This window comes from Stegodyphus dumicola, chromosome 9 (assembly GCF_044657685.1).
Source record: "Stegodyphus dumicola isolate Sdum_Otavi_A_Nest chromosome 9, ASM4465768v1".
Classification (NCBI taxonomy): domain Eukaryota; kingdom Metazoa; phylum Arthropoda; class Arachnida; order Araneae; family Eresidae; genus Stegodyphus; species Stegodyphus dumicola.
In genome coordinates, this window is record NC_140776.1 from 177,582,706 (window position 1) to 177,599,591 (window position 16,886).

Below are 16,886 nucleotides of genomic sequence, written 5' to 3' on the forward strand. Positions count from 1 at the left end.
TTTTTTTAAATTTTGGCGATGAAACCTCACTTCTGGTTACCACGATAGTTTTAACTCTGTTTTAGCTTCCCGATTTTATTTAAATGAAAATAGATTGATGTGTACATGGACAAATTTAAGGCACTGCGCAATGCCTAGTTTGTGCAATTCTAAGATGTTTTTTTTAGTTGAAAACAGATCAATGTGTGCAGAGTCTGTGCAATTCTTTGACCTCTTACTTTGGTTTTGTGTAGCGACCATCAAGAAATTGTACCTTCCTGGTGCCGATCTTGTCATCAAAAAAAGAATGGCCAAAAAACAAGTTTCACCAAATTGTAAACTTTTACCAGTTGAAAAACATGTGGGTTTTCATCCGCAGAGAACCCGTTGGCGCCGTTGCATTTTTACTCGCCAAGCTCGCGGTTCATCGACGATGAGCCGGGCCGTAAACGTGATTTTTAGTGCATGTAAATTCAAATTAGCAGACAAAACAATATATTAAGCATATGGTAGTCAAAATTCACAGATAATAAGCATGTAGATATAAAACAAACCGGTTAAACGTAATATACGAAAATAAATTTGTATTAAATTCAAGTTAACACAGAAAACAATATATAAGCATTTATAACGGATATAAAAAATATAAATTAGTATTAATGTACTGAAATTACTCGGTTAAACGTGATAAACGAAAGCAATTTGTCTTAAATTTCAGTTAACACAAAAAACAATATATTCCTTACACCAGCAGTGGTTTGTTAATTTTGACGACCATGGTTATGCATCAAACTATTCTGTCATCTTAGATAAACAATCATTTTTTATTTCAATTTAATCATGATATATAAGTGAATACATACGAAGGAAGCCTTTTGAAGCGTTCTTCTTCATCAACCGCTTCCATATCCATTCAAGTCTCGGAACTTTTAAAAACAAAAGCACACGGTAAACTACGCAATTGTTTCTCGGCGCTACCACAACCAGCGAATCAGCTTTACGTTGCAACGCAGTGTTGTCAAATCGCGCAATTTTCGACGAAACTATGCTGCCAAAATTCATGTGCTTGCGTTTTGGGGAAATTTTCGCTGCTCTTTTTTCTTAAACGCACATATGTTAAAATAACTTTTCTATTAAAATAAATTTATAATATTTGCCCCCCCCCAGATGATATAGTGTTTAAAGTTTAAAATGAGGAAACACTCATTATGAAAGAATAAGAAGTTTGACTCAAAGAAAATTGACTCGCATATTTAATCTCGAAATTTGCAGTTTTTGATGTCGTTTCAAAACGCCTTGAGGTTAGAAGATATATTAGATTTATATATAGCACTATTCTAACACAATTATTGTAATGACCTTGCGGATTAATAAGGCACCATAAGGAAAACGACACCAACATTTATTAAAAATTAACTTTCAAAGAATAATGAAAAAAAATTAACATTTAAAGAATAAAGGCAAACTCGGAGCACTACCTCGCTCCTACAACATAATTAACCTACAACCTGGGTTAACATACAACTCAAGGTTCTTTAATATACTAAGGTTAGGCCAGGAACGGAAAAAGCGTGCCATTGGTTGCTGGTAGTGACGTCACCCGGGAGACAAGACGCATCGGCCGACGCGTCTGCTACATGATTTTGGTAATGGAAAAAATTTAAACTAAAGCAAAGTGATCATTTTATATGTGGTAGATACACCGGAAATACCGGGTTAATACTTTCCGATTAAGTATTTTGTTAAAGAAAATGTTTATTTTATGCACAGAATTCGTACGAATGCTGAAAATAATTGTAAACATTAAATTCTTTTCGTAAAGGAAAGCATTAGAAAATGAAAAACGTTATTTAAGTTAATTAAGGGAAATAAATATTGTAAAACAAGGTATTTTTCAATATATTTTCGTAGTATTGTTTGCACTAAATAAATCTTGTTGAACAGAACGCATGATGGCATAACTGCTAAGACCATGGCAAAAACATAATCAAAAAGTATTATTCTATTTATTTTCATTGCTCATGCACTTTTTTTAATACAAATAAACTTTGACATTCCATGAGAAATATATGATCGTGATTTTCAGTTTAAATTACTAATCTCAAGCAAATATATATATAAAGAGATTTGACTTAACAAATTCATATTTAAATACCATAAAATTCTACAAATGTCTTAATATCCGTCATTATACTTTTAAATAGTATACTTATCACATTCTTTTTAAAGTGAAAATGCACTTCATACTGATTCACTTCAGATTTTAGCAGAAGTGCGTATATTTTCAGTATAATCTAAAAGTACTCTTATAATCCCTTCACTCCCAAGATTTCTATATAACATTTATCCTGACGTGATTAATTGCTACAGTAAATAATCTTCGATATTGGCATCCTGTTCTTCCTTCCATACATTAAAAATGGAACAATTAAAATACATTTTCTTACACATATACGCACAATAATAATAATAATAAACTTGCCTTACATCTTAGTTTCGGCCCACCAGCGGCCGAGCGGTAAAGTCGCTGAACACTGGTAGTTCGGTTCGAATTCCGCGAACGGGCTGGCTGCATGGGTGTTTTCGTGGTTTTCCTCATGTGTAACGTGTATACGAGCCAGTTTCCCTGAGAAAGTCCTCCACGAAGGCATCACAACGCAGATAGCCCTAGTGTGCTTTGCCATAATTAAATACACCACCACATCTTAATTTCAATTCAGCCTGTACATAAATTAAATATTTTTAATTACTAATGTATTTTTATCAAGTTGTTTCTTAAAATACTTTTGTTATACTCGAAATATGCGTTCAATATTGAATTATTTTTCTTTCTCTTATAATTAAAAACAAGTTATATGGAATCAAAATTAAAACATATGCAGCAGTTAAATAACACTGAACAGAATATCTTACTTACTCTTTCGCTATTTGTATTGTAGCATTATACACAGATTTGTTTTCCTTCAGATTCAAGCATGTGTAAGTTATATCAATTAAATTACATCACACATACCTGTATGCATCAGTTAAATAACACTGAAGGAAATATGTCACTCACTCATTCGATGTTTGCATCATAGTGTGGTCGAGAAATTGTTCTTTCGTCACGGTGAGGCATGTATCAGTTTACTTAGTTCGCAAAGCTTAACCCAGACGTTGCTTCAATACATAGAATTCCGTTTGGGATGTAAAGAAAGTAACCAAAACATGTGAATGAAGTTGGATACGCGAATTTATTAACTAATCATTCAGGTACTCAGTGTTGGTAAACATGACACTGAGTTTAAATATCTCACTACGATGTAAGTCTCATACACAAAATGAAGATTATGATAAAAAAATGATTTAAAATGAAAAATTTTTCAATTTAAATGTAAAATAGGAGTAAAATGAAAAATAAATGTAAAATTACATCACAGTTATGTATGAAAACTATTAAACTTCATTAAAAAAAATAGTTATTTTATCTGGTTGTAAAGAGTGTTTTCCGAATTAACAACACAAATCAAATCAAACTGTTAATGCAACGAAAGTAAACAAACGCCAAGAACTAACGCTGTCACCCACATGACGTCATGCGTATGTGGCTTAACTTTCTCCCTGCACTGCGCATCGCTCTTGGGCCCCCCCTGCATACAACTCTCTTCTCTCTCACTTGCTGGGCTCTGCCAGGCAGCTGATTGGCTCACCGCTGCCAGATACATGACAGTTATGTTGACTCAAAATTATATATATTAGATTTATATATAGCACTATTCTAACATAGTTATGTTGACTCAAAACCGTTTGCTATCTTTGGTCGTAGACATATACTTCCAGTTGCAGAGTGTTTAAAGTTTAAAATGAGGAAATACTCATTATGAAAGAATAAGAAGTTTGAAACGAAGAAAATTGGCTCGGATATTTAATTTAAAAATTTGCAGTTTTTGATGTCGTTTCAAAACGCCTTGAGGTTAGATTAATTTAATTAGAATAATTGGAGGAAATATGTATAAATGAGCGGCAGCAAAAATGTATATAATTTAATACGCCATACAAGGAAATCATGTGGTTTCCATATCAGATAATTTTAGATTAAGTTATACAGATATAGCTTCTATTGCTAATATGTGGATTATCATGAACTTCTTGTTTCGTCATATTTAGAACTAATAAACTTTAGTTTATATTACACTTGTTTATGAATGCTTTAATTTATATTACGCTTGTTTCCGAAAAACAAGAATAATTCATCATTTTTCTTACGAAATTCAATGGATATTTTTTAACTTAAATAATCTAACCAAAGATTTATTTTTAGCATTGGATTCTAATCTCACCTTTTCGTCCGTATAATTTTTGTGTACGTATCAATTTTCAAATAAAAAGATGCTGGCACCAAATTCTATCCCCACGTATTATTTTTGAAGAAATAATATAACGAACATAAATATTCGGAAACTAAGTACCGTTTCATTCTAGCGCCGTCGCAGCGCTCTGGTAGGCGTCTCGCGCATGCGCACGAGTCTTTCTTGGTCACTGACTTTCAATTGTCGCCATTTTGTTTGCTCTTTGTTATGTTTTCAGTTTGCTGTGCACATTCAAAATGTTTAAGACAATTAGTTCTCCCGCTCACTGTGAGATTCGTGACGTGATTAAATTTTTGAACGGGAGGAATGTTAAACCGGCCGAAATTTATCGTCAAGTGACAGAAGTTTACGGTGAATGCGCGATAAGTGATGGAATGGGGAGAAAGTGGGTAAGAATGTTTAATGCAGGTCGAACAAATGTCCACGCCGAGGCTCGGAGTGGTCGGCCTTCTGTTGTCACCGATGATTTGGTAAGGAAAGTTGATGAAGCAATTCATGAGAACAGACGCTTCACAATGACAACTCTTTCAGAGGCATTTCCACAAATTTCACGTACTGTTTTGTTCGAAATTGTGTCTGACCGCTTGAATTATCGCAAACTGTGTTTCCGATGGGTTCCAAAAATGCTGACTGATGTTCACAAAACAAAGCGACTTGGTAGTGCCCTGACATTTCTCACGCGGTACAGTGATGAGGAAGAAAACATTTTAAACCAAATTGTGATAGGTGATGAAACTTGGGTGTGTCATTTCATACCAGAATCGAAACAACAATCGATGGAGTGGAGACACACTCATTCTCCGAAAAAACAAAAGTTCAAAGTGATAATGTCATCACAAAAAATCGTGTGCACTGTCTTCTGGGATAGGAAAGGCGTTTTGCTTACTGAATTTCTTCCCAGAGGTGAAACCATTAATGCGGCACGATATCGTGAGACTTAGGCGTGCCATTCAAAATAAACGAAGAGGAATGCTCAGTAAAGGAATAGTGTTGCTCCATGACAATGCTCGGCCCCATACTGCTGGTGTCACTCAATCGTTAATTCGACAGTTTCATTGGGAGCAGTTCGATCACCTGCCGTACAGCCCGGACTTAGCGCCGTCCGACTATCACTTGTTCCTGCACCTGAAGCACGAGCTTGGTGGCAAATGCTTTGGATCTGACGATGACACGAAAAATGCTGTGGAGTCGTGGTTAGTTTCTTTGACGTGGTTCTTTAGTCGTGGAAGTTTCTTTGACGATGGTATACAAAAACTGGTCACCCGCTATGACAAGTGTTTGATCATTGTCGGAAACCATGTTGAAAAATAGTTTAAGACATGTATTTTCATGTAAAAATAAAATTGGATTCGAAAAAATTGTTTTACTATTTTTTTTTTTTTTTTTCAAAACGGTACTTAGTTTCCGAATACGCCTCGTATATATGGCGTATACAAGTCGTATACAACTTGACACTATAATCGAGAATTCTAAAACTTCTCTATTTTTAAACAACTTACTGTTGAGTTCATTTTACTATTGAGTTTTATGCGGCTTAAGTGCAAAAAAAATAATTCTGAATGAATAAAGTTTAGAAGAAAAGAAAAAATTGTGTTAGTGCGAGTGAATCCAAAAGTAGACTGCTAAACTATCAGCCCAGCGAGAGCATAAAAACCTTATTATTATGCAGCATTACTGACACTCTAGTTGAGAACAATGTATTTATAACTTCACCAATTTAACAAAAATTTAACAATTTTGACAAATCAACCATCACACGTTTATCATTAACTATTTTCACCAAGTATCTACAATGCAAAGTATTCAAGTACTTTGCATTGTACTTGGAATTTGATAATCACAAACAAACTAAAATAATGATTTTGAAATAAAAGGTAACGAATTTATGATAACGGTTTGGGTTATGTTATTACGGCAAAGCCTCGAGGGAAGGGATGCCTTCGTGGAGGACGTTCTACTGGAAACAGACTCGTATACACGTTATGCTTGGGGAAAAGCATGAAAACACTCATGCAGCCAGCCCGTTCGCGGGACTCGGACCAAAATATCAGTGTTCAGCGACTTTTACCGCTCGGCCTCTAAAGCTCGGTCTTTCATGATAACAAAGCCCAAATTATTAATAACGGAATTCTAACCAATATCTATTTCGTGATGCTTCATGCAGGATTCATTCATACTGTTGGAGTTAACTATAGGCGAGTGGATTTTGAGTGATTAATGACAACACTTGATGAAGAATCAAAACATAATTTATTTAGCCAGTATTACTCGCATGCGTGTTTCTAAATGAATATTGGGGTTTTAGCGCTTTATAGCATCTATTACGTAAAACTTAAAATCATAATTAATATATGAAATGAAAGAGCAACTCAAACAACTTACAAGTGTTAAATGTGAGCACCTTTCGTCACACATCAAGTCGATAGCCCAGTTCTTTCCAAATGTTGATTAGTGTTTGTGGTGCAATTGTTGCAACAGATGCTTCAATCCTGTTTCTTAGGTCGGGTAGGTCAGCTGGCAGTAGAGGCACATAAACGGGATCCTTTATGAACTAATTCACACCATCCTTTTTAAACTGAACTCCCTCTTTACTAACCCTTGGTCGTCACGTACTCTTCCTTTTGCAAAGGCAGCCGGTATTTTCAAACTGATGATACCATCTACAGATTATCACTTGGGGGATCCCATCTGAACTTGATTCGGAATGCACGTTGCACAGTAACTACAGATTCGGTCTCTGCAAACTGCAGAACACAAAAAGGTTTCTGTTCTCTAGACACCATTTTTGCTATTATTGTACGCGCAAGTGCCATTTTTGGCACATGCGCGTACCAACAAACAGAACTGTTCGAGTTGCTCTTTCATTCCATGTCCTAATTATGATCTTAAATTTTATATAATAAATACTACAAAAGAAACCGATATTCATTTAGAAGCACTTTTTTTTTTTTTTTTGTATTTAGCCTGCTCTTGGCAGTTTCTTGATGTATCGGAAGTTGGGTCAGAAGGTTGTGATTCCGTACGGCGATTTTCTCCGTAGATCTGAAAGAGGAAAGAAAGGGAAGCATCTTGCTTCTGGAAGCTCGCTGCTAGGCTGGAGTGTTCGAAGAGGGGTACTCCTGATTGGTCCATGATCTTATTTCAGGAGATGAGCGGTCAAAGGATGGTATACCTTAACTTCTGCTAGGATTTCGTATGCTAGTATGTCTGCAAAATCGGCAGAGTTATTGCAGATGGATTTATAAAAGAAATTTTCGTTCATTTCCCACATTCAAGTCAGAGTGGAGAATCTTATTTCTTACGCAGTTCAGTGCATCGGTGATGATGTATAACACCTTGTTTTGAAACAGATGGTCATGCTGCCCAACCGATATAGTGGTTAGCATCGCTGACTGCCATACATTAGGGCCCTGTTTCGAATTTTCGTAGAAGGCATGAATGTTTGTGAACGTACACTGTCCGTGCATATGGGGGCAGTCTAGATATGCAGTGAGCCGAAAGTCCTTTCGAGAGGTTGGTGGTAGGGAACGAGGAGTGGGAAACTCTGACTTGTACCCCAGGACATTCTCCATTAAAACTGGGGGGGGGGCGGACCTGAGCTACATGAGATCTCGCATGAAGACCATGTTGTTCAAGTTTTTCTAATTTTAATTCAAACACTTCTCGTGCATAAACATATTAGACTGAATTATAAACCAAGTATAATTAATTAGGTAATTCAAGAAAAAGAATAAACTAAACCTAGTAAGTAAAAAATTACATTCAGAATTCTAAAGATTTTATCATAAACTTTTCTCAAAAGGCTTGCTAGGAAAAAGATATCAGACAACTGCAAACGCACGATCACATGATCACTTTATTTTCAACACCCTCTAATTTGAAGATAATTACATAGCCTAAAACTGCATTTTCCCTTCCATAAAAATGTAGATATATATCTACTTACAGACTAAAATTTTCATTAATATATTTATGTACGGTTTTAAACTGTATTGTTAATTAGGAAATAACTATTTTTAGATTATTTATAATTTATTAACCATGCAGCTGCATACTCATTTCAAACACAACGGCTAATTTAATTTTCCTGCACATTAATACTACAGGAGGAATAATTAAAACATAAATTGTGTCTATATCATTAAATTACACACCATAAATACAGTTAGTTTTTAGAAATTACAACTTTCAATGAAACTTCAGAAAGCTAGAACTTATGTAACAGTCTGATGGGAACTTGCAGACTCAAGACATACATAATGCAATTTATTGTTCACAACGATCTCTTTCACTGGCCACATAAACCACTACAGAATAGTTTTATAAAATGCATAACTTGGAATTCAAAATTACAGGAATGTTACATAAGGTAATTTCACAGACTTTTAATATGCAACTAGAATGTAAAGCAATTAAAATACACACATACAATTATATTTTATTTTTCAAAGAAATATTAAAAAAAACCCACCCTTCTTTAAAAATAAATCTGTTGTTGGTTAGAAATAACATGGAGTATTTAAATACAATAAAAAATGAATATCACAAAACCACTTAATCCCAAAATGAATTCTCAAAATTGCATAACTTTTTAGTAACAAAATTTCCAAAATTATAATTTTGAACTCTTTAGCTGCTTAGAAATATAATTTAACATTAGATTAATTACATAGAAATATAATTTGTTGTTCTCATTTAAATATAATTCTTCATGAATAGAAACATATTATGGTTAATGAAAAATCAGGCTAATATCTGACCATCCTATTTCTAATTACTTTTGTTTCTTTTTATAAGCATTTAATAAAAAACTTAAATACTAAAAGTTTATACTAAAATTAATTTAACAAAACAGAAAAGTGTACATTTTCAATGTGTAGTTGCATATGTGCAAAATATTTCAGTAACACAAACTTATATTTAATATATTTTATTTTTGTTAAATATATGTACAAAGACTAACAAATATAAAAAAAATATATCTTCTGATAGACACATGTATATGTAGTAAAATGACAAGAGAGACTTGAATGTACAGAACTACACAATATATTATACATATTTGCATTCTGCAAATAAAATATCTCTCAGTCCTTCTCTCACAAACGTATCTTTTCAGAAGAGACAGAAACATACTTCAAGAACAACAGAATATTTTTCGCTTCCTAAAATCTTTACGTCTTTTTTTGATAGAATCAATACAACAGACATTTAAATTATTAATCACTTTTTATATATTTCATGATATTAAATAAATCCATTAAGATTTTTCTTTCAATTCACATGCAAATATAAATATTACTTTTCCATTTCAAAACCATTTCATTAAGGAACAATTAGAGGAATTTTTCTTTTTATATAGTACTGCTACATTTTGCATAAAACAGTAAATAAATAACACTGACAATACCAGAATCTTGAACAAACAACAGGAAAATTATTTTTAAATAAATAATTAATTATAACCAAAAAAAAAAAAAAAAAGACTGTACATAATCTGTTTTACAAACAAGAACAAGCAAGCAGATTTAAATCAACGAAAGTAAAGGGGAAGAAATTAAAAAAATACTTTGGTACAAAAATATGATTTCCAAAATGTTTAAATAAACAATGATATTAGTCAAATCTCAACGACAAAAAACAATAATCTCTAAGCAGATGATGGAAGAAATACTTTGGTATAAAATGTTACAAAATGCCTGGATAACATCACCCACACAAAGGCATTTTAATGAACTAATACAGGATATTAGTTCAATAAAACAAATGCTACTTTTCACAACAGTGATAATCATTTAAAAAAATTACTGTGAAATCACTGTAAATTTTAATTTTTTATTCAAATATGAAAACTGTTTTTAATAGACAATCAAGCTTTATAACATTAATATTGAAAAAAAATTTACAGTAGTTACTACTTAAAATGATCACAGTTAATAATGTCTTTTAAACAGCACTAATGAATTGTCAAAGTCCCAGCCATTTGTATCCAAAAGATTAAGAATTCATCATGCACCACCAATCAATCAAGGAATGATCAACATTTAATATGATTAATATGTTACTGATAGAATTTTTTTCCAACTGTACTAAAATAATGAAACAAGGTAGGTTTTTCAGTTTGATTGAACTGATATTATGTGATAAATTTAATCACATTTACTCTTACTGAACAATTGAACTTCTGGAGACTTAAAAATTATAATGAATAGATAAAGATGATCTATGAGTGATCCTCTAATCAGTAGCAACTTTTAATGAATAGATTTTAAAAGTGAACAAGAAACCGAAGAATATCTTTTTCAATAACTTGCACGGACCAGAATGCAGGTCTGTTTAAAGCACACGGAAGTTCAGCAACTTCAGTGTGAAGTCCAGCAAACACTATATCCAGAATTCAGTTCTATGAATAAATAATTATGACACTCACCAAAGAATATTATGCTCCTTTTGTGACTAAAAATGCAAGTTGAAATATTTCATAACATGGAAGACATACATACAAGTGCAGACTGAACCAGGAAAACAAACTTGATTGATTACATCTGCTGAGTATATCTGGAGCCACACCTCAGAAAAGATACTTCTAAATGAACTAAATGGCTTTTCAACTTTTCAGGTAAAAAAGGGAAGGTGATAAAAAAATTGATACAATTTTAACTACCTAACATTAATTGTGAGGGATTAGAAACTTGAAGGACAATTGATAAAAGAGTTTTAGTAACTGCAATGATGACAGATAAATACTTATTCAATACTAATACCACCCAACTGCTTACACAAATATTTCTACAAGGTTGTTCAATAAGTTCGCGGAGCGCCATCTATTCGTCAATATTAGACCTAAAACTTCGGCGCCATTTTCATATTTGTTCTTTCTTAGGAACACGTCAAAATTTTCATTTCGATCTGTTAATTTATTCATTGTTTAACCGTGCTTTATAGCTAACGTGCTGTGCCTTTTTTCAGGTATGGATAAAATTGAGCAACGTGCATTTACCAAATTCTTTGTAAAGAAAGGTTTAAAGGCGATGGAAAGTCATACCGAAATGGTGAATGTGTTGGGTGAATCTGCTCCTTCAAAAACAATGGTTTGCAAGTGGGCTAGTTTATTCAAAAGTGGTTGTATCAGCCTTGAAGACGATCCGTGAGAGGGACGTCCAAAAACTGCATCAACAAAAGAAATCATCGGAAAAATACAAGATATGGTATTGGAAAACCGTCGATTGACTGAAAGAGATTTAACAGAGGCTTCAGGCATTTCATTCGGCACAGTGAGCAATATTTTGAGTGCTAATTTGGGTTTCAAAAAACTCTGTGCAAAATGGGTGCCACATTCTCTAACGATGGAGCAAAAACACATTCGGATGCGACTTTGCCAGCAACATTTGGAGCATTTTAAGAAGAATAAAAGCGACTTTAACCATCGATTTATCACAATGGATGAGACTTGGGTCCACCATCATGATCCTGAATCAAAACAGGAGGCTAAGGAGTTGTGTGAACTCGACTCTTCGGCGCCGAAGCGAGTTCGTGTGCAAAAATCAGCCAAGAAGGTGTTAGCATCAGTTTTTTGGGATGCAAAAGGAACTTCAAACAGGCAAAACAATTAATTTGGATTATTATTGTAACCTTTTGAATCAATTAGATGAAACAATTTGTGAAAGAAGCCAAGAAGGTGTTAGCATCAGTTTTTTGGGATGCAAAAGGAACTTCAAACAGGCAAAACAATTAATTTGGATTATTATTGTAACCTTTTGAATCAATTAGATGAAACAATTTGTGAAAGAAGATCTGGATTACAGAAGAAGAAAATCATTTTCCACCAAGATAACGCACCTTTGCACACAGCTCAAAAAACCATTGCTAAAATAACTGAATTGTTGCAACATCCAGCCTATTCGCCAGATCTAGCTCCCTCCGACTTCTGGCTCTTCCCACATCTCAAACAATATTTCCATGGAAAACGATTTTCTTCAAACGAAGAGGTAATAGCTGCTGTGGAGGGATATTTTGCAGAGCTGCCGAAAAACCACTACAGTCAAGGGATCCATAAATTAAAAGACCATTGGAATAAGTGTATCGAAGTTGAGGGAAACTACGCTGAAAAAGTCATTTTTACAAATAAAAATTGGTTTCTTCATTTCCGTTTTGCGAACTTATTGAACAACCTGGTAAGCATGATACATATGAAAGAGATGTATGCAAATAATGAAAACGAAATATGACAAAATAATAAGTAAGAGAATTTATATCTTCTGATTAGAAACAGATTAGTTAAAAAATTTCTAAAAACATTTCAAAAATGCAATTTATATGTGAAATTTTTGCAATTGCACAAATAAATTATTAAAGAACTTTTATTTCTAATTAACATGAAAAAACATCAACTTTCATATTTGTAGTAAATTTCCAACAAACTTTCTTTATTGATGACATCTGCTGAATCTATCTGGAACCACACCTCAGAAAAAACACATCTAAATGAGCCAGCTTTTCAATTTTACAGTGCTATCATTTTCTCATCGCTTAATGTTGTCATTAGGGTAATAGGTACTATTCCGTTTTGAGGACCGTACAAAATCGCCAAACTATTGTTGATGCCAGTGCTGCCAAAAATAATTGCGGCAACCCCAATGCAAGAAAGGAAGTGTAATATTAAATAACTATCTAAAGATTATTGTTTTAATTTAGGTAATAAGGTTAATTTCATATAATACTTTTTATTATTATAATTTATATAAAAAAAGGCTAAACATGACTAAATGGAAGCATAAGAGTAAATAACTATTTGAGATCATTATTATAATTTATATAAAAAAAAGCTAAACATAACTGAATGGATTCCTACATCGCTATTTCGCTACCGAGCTATCGCTAAAGCATAATTTCATCTCGTTGGTTGTTCAAACATAATTTTCCATAATGAATGATGTGTTTTCTTTGAAAAAAATCTCGGTAAAGTGCAGAATCATCCACTTATTTGTTTGGCGCTTTTTACAAGGGTAAAAACATAAAAACAATTGGACTTTTGTCAATTTTTGTTTACTTTTTAAGTGAAATAGGCGCAGTGCCATTTTTGTGCAACTCTGGGATTTTTTTTTAAAGTGAAAATAGGTCGATGTGTACATGGACTGCAGACTTTTCGCCATGGGCAATTCCCAAATTGTTAAATCAAATATCAAAAAAGGATTTAAAAAATTAAACTAGTATTTCAATGGTGTCTTAATAAATATAGAACTATCTAAACTTACGCAATTTGAAATTAGCACATACGCTAGATTTGGCGCACTATTAAATGGGCACATTTGCTAGATTTGGCGCTTTTGTGCATACATTTTCGATGCAATTTTTTACGGTCCTCAAAACAGAATAGTACCGGGTAATATTATCGAAGTAGCCATGAACAAATGCAATCACATTAAGCATTGAAAACAATAAAACTTAATGTAAACAGATTATAAAAAAGTCTTAATTCATATAAAGCACATTTTTCCCCACACATTCATGTTATTGACAGAAACAGGGAAAGAAGTTATAGAATGTTTAGGATAATTAATCTTAAAAAACTCTTCTACTTGCTAATTTATTGTTTCCTTTGATTTCAATTTATTCTACCTATTCAATAATGAAACCAAAGTTAATGAATATAATTTAAATTCTCCTTTCTTTAAATTGTTTAAATAAATTTCAAACAGAGCACACTTTTTCTCTTTATTAATACTTCAGTACTTCTAAAGAAACACTAAACTGAGAGATGGGAGCAATATACCTTTTGTACTCTTTTTAAAGTGTTATCAGCTCATAAGAAGCAAAAGCAGATATAAGAACAGAACCCATATTAATCTAACTTTTTAAAGAACCAACACACATAAAGTTAACCAAAAGAATACTAGGATCAGAAAAAGAAAAATTACATAACACATTATAGTTAACAAATTCTGATGTTACTCAAATTATATTATTTTCAAAATGACCACATAACTGCAAGTTGAAAATGAATAAGTTTCTTTCTCTTACACCTTTGCAGTTTTAAGAATTATTTTCTTTCAATCATTTTATTTAAATTCTTGAACAATAATTTTTTAGTCATAAAAACTTTCCATTAATTTTATTTATTAGGGAATCTTGAGTCTCCTTCCGTGATTCTTACATAAGTAAATCCTTCCTTATATAATGGCAGTTTGAAACAATGTGGAAGAACATGTTGCATATCTGCAACTTACAAAGTACATAATAAAATATAATTACATGATAAAATAAGATATAATACCTTGGATAGCAGCTACATTTATAAACAATCATACTTTTTACAATATAAATAAAAGCTTTATAATTTTTTTACAAAAAAAGTAAATACCATTATTTTAGTCTAAATGTCAATGTACTAAAAACGAATATTTAAAAATTTCCTTTCAAAGAATAAACGAAATTAACAGTTACAACACAACATAGAGTTATAAATGGCATAATTATTAAAAAAAAATCTCTTTGGAAGTAAATTATAGATATTTAAATAAATTTACAGTGAATTACAGATATTTTTTAAAGAACATTAGAAATTCTAATATTAGAAAACTTATTCTAGCACTTTAAGTTACAATTAATGTATAAAAATACCTACACACTATTTTCTTATTTTCAGAAAAAAAGCTATGAAACTTCTTGCTTAAAATAACTAATGTAATTTCATTTTTCATGAAAGCAAGTTCATCTGTTTATAGAACATTTTTAATTATCAGGCACCAAAATAATTACTTGTATTCTTCTTTGCTTAAAACTTTGTATTTCTGTCCCCAAATTACACAAATATTTGCACAATAAATTAATATGTATAAACTGAAAAGGTTATGAGATGCAACACAGTACTTTTCAGATAAAAGAAATTTTGTAGAATTTACTTCTGAGAAAAGTCTAACGATGACTGCTATCCAAATTCACAGTGATTTTCTTTATTTTCCATGACTTATTTATAAAAGTATGAGCACATGTATAAATAAAACTAAAAGCTTGCTCATGAATTTGAAATTTATTGTATTTTAAAAATCCAAAAGTTATTCTAATCCTAAAGAATAATTTAGAAACTGAACTCCAGTAAAGATAACTGGCTGCCAAGCAACAAGATACCTAATAAAATCTAACAAACTACCATAAAATACATGTGGTTTTTCCCATCTGATATTGAAGTAAAGGTTATTTCACTTAAAGTTTTGACATGAAAATACCATTTATATATTATGAAAGAAACACAGTATATTACACTAAGATTCAAAGGATTCATTCTAGGCAACTTCTTTATACACACTATCAAAAGTTCATTATAAAAACAAAAATTGCTTTGGTCCTCAAACATGGAAACAAATTTTATTCCTGCGATTTTTTGCTTGAGGGAGAGAATAGGTCTTGCACATAAATGACAAAAAGAGTTTTATGAATTTATTATTATATTAGAACAAGATTTATTTAGTTTAAAAATAGATAAGGGTGTACTTCTCTCTGAGTTAGTGAAAAGTTACAAAACAATTAAAAATTTCAGGAAAACTTTTCAAATACAGTCAAAAGTTGTTAATCCGGACTTGTCGGGACTTCGGCGATTCCGGATTATCGATTTTTCCGGATTATAGATCATTAGTTTAAATCTGGTAAGATGGCATGCAGAAATTACAAAATTAAAAATATGAAACCGTAATTTGTGAAATAAAGAACAATTATGATCTAAAGGGTATCAAAATTTACAAAAAGAAAAAGCTTAATATTTATTTGTTTACTTTATTAAACATTTCTTTCAATGTAAGTTGCTTCGTTTCATGTGATAATACTTTCTCTTTAATTCTATTAAACAGACATAATTTCTTATTTAGTTACAAAGTTCCGCTGTTCAAGTCCTACAATTGCTGTGTTGAGAATACGGACTAATTTGTCAATCAAAATGTTTTTGTTTTCAATAACCTCTGGGTCACTTTCTTCACTATCGAAAGCGAATTATAATAACGAGGAACTTGATTTAAATAATATCAAAGACAGAGTACATCGAGATGAAATACTACACTTAGTAAGGAATTATAAGCCAAATAAAATAAAAACATCTGCCCTGAAGATAAGGATAGTGCTGACAGATCAAGTTCCAATCCGTAGTGTGAAATTGATAAACAGATTTCGGATTTCAAAACATGCTTTCACTTTGTAGATACAAATTACATATCAGTAAATATATATCGGAAATTCTATTTGACATAATCGAAAGTTCAAGCTTACTTTTATGAAATTGCTCTAACAGTCTGCAAAAAATAATAAGCCGGATCCAATTCGAAGATTAAGGAACAATGCAATCTGCAACATTAACTGAATTAGATAATTTTAGCTTAGATTATACCGTCCGTTACACATTAAACGCGCATACGTACAAACATATTTGCAGCCGTAAAGGTCTTACGCGCACTTGTAAATGCCTGTGCGCATGCGTGAACGCGACGCACGCGCAGAAAGTTTGTAGTTTTGAGGTCCGGATTATAGATCATTCTGGATTATGGGTGTCCGAATTAACGACTTTTGACTGCA

At 32.2% G+C, this 16,886-nt stretch overlaps 2 protein-coding genes across 8 annotated transcripts in view; both read right to left on the reverse strand.

Annotated features, from left to right (window-relative positions):
- LOC146995568 (uncharacterized) overlaps nucleotides 1–1,025 on the reverse strand; it is a 38,023-nt gene extending 36,998 nt beyond the window's left edge. For 2 of the 7 annotated variants that reach the window (XM_085824385.1, XM_085824384.1), the window contains exon 1: nucleotides 843–999. In XM_085824385.1, the coding sequence (XP_085680511.1) occupies nucleotides 843–873 (31 nt within the window). In that variant the 5' untranslated portion in view covers nucleotides 874–999. Of the gene's footprint in view, nucleotides 1–842 lie in introns of all 7 variants that reach the window. The other 5 variants (XM_085824387.1, XM_085824386.1, XR_015043154.1 and 2 more) reach the window with 4 other exon arrangements.
- Nucleotides 1,026–9,242: 8,217 nt separating this feature from the next.
- Nucleotides 9,243–16,886, reverse strand: part of LOC118203661 (E3 ubiquitin ligase Rnf121) — a 74,515-nt gene continuing 66,871 nt past the window's right edge. The window contains exon 8 of the mRNA XM_035375938.2: nucleotides 9,243–15,503. Within this exon, the coding sequence (XP_035231829.1) occupies nucleotides 15,383–15,503 (121 nt within the window). The 3' untranslated portion in view covers nucleotides 9,243–15,382. The remainder of the gene's footprint in view (nucleotides 15,504–16,886) is intronic.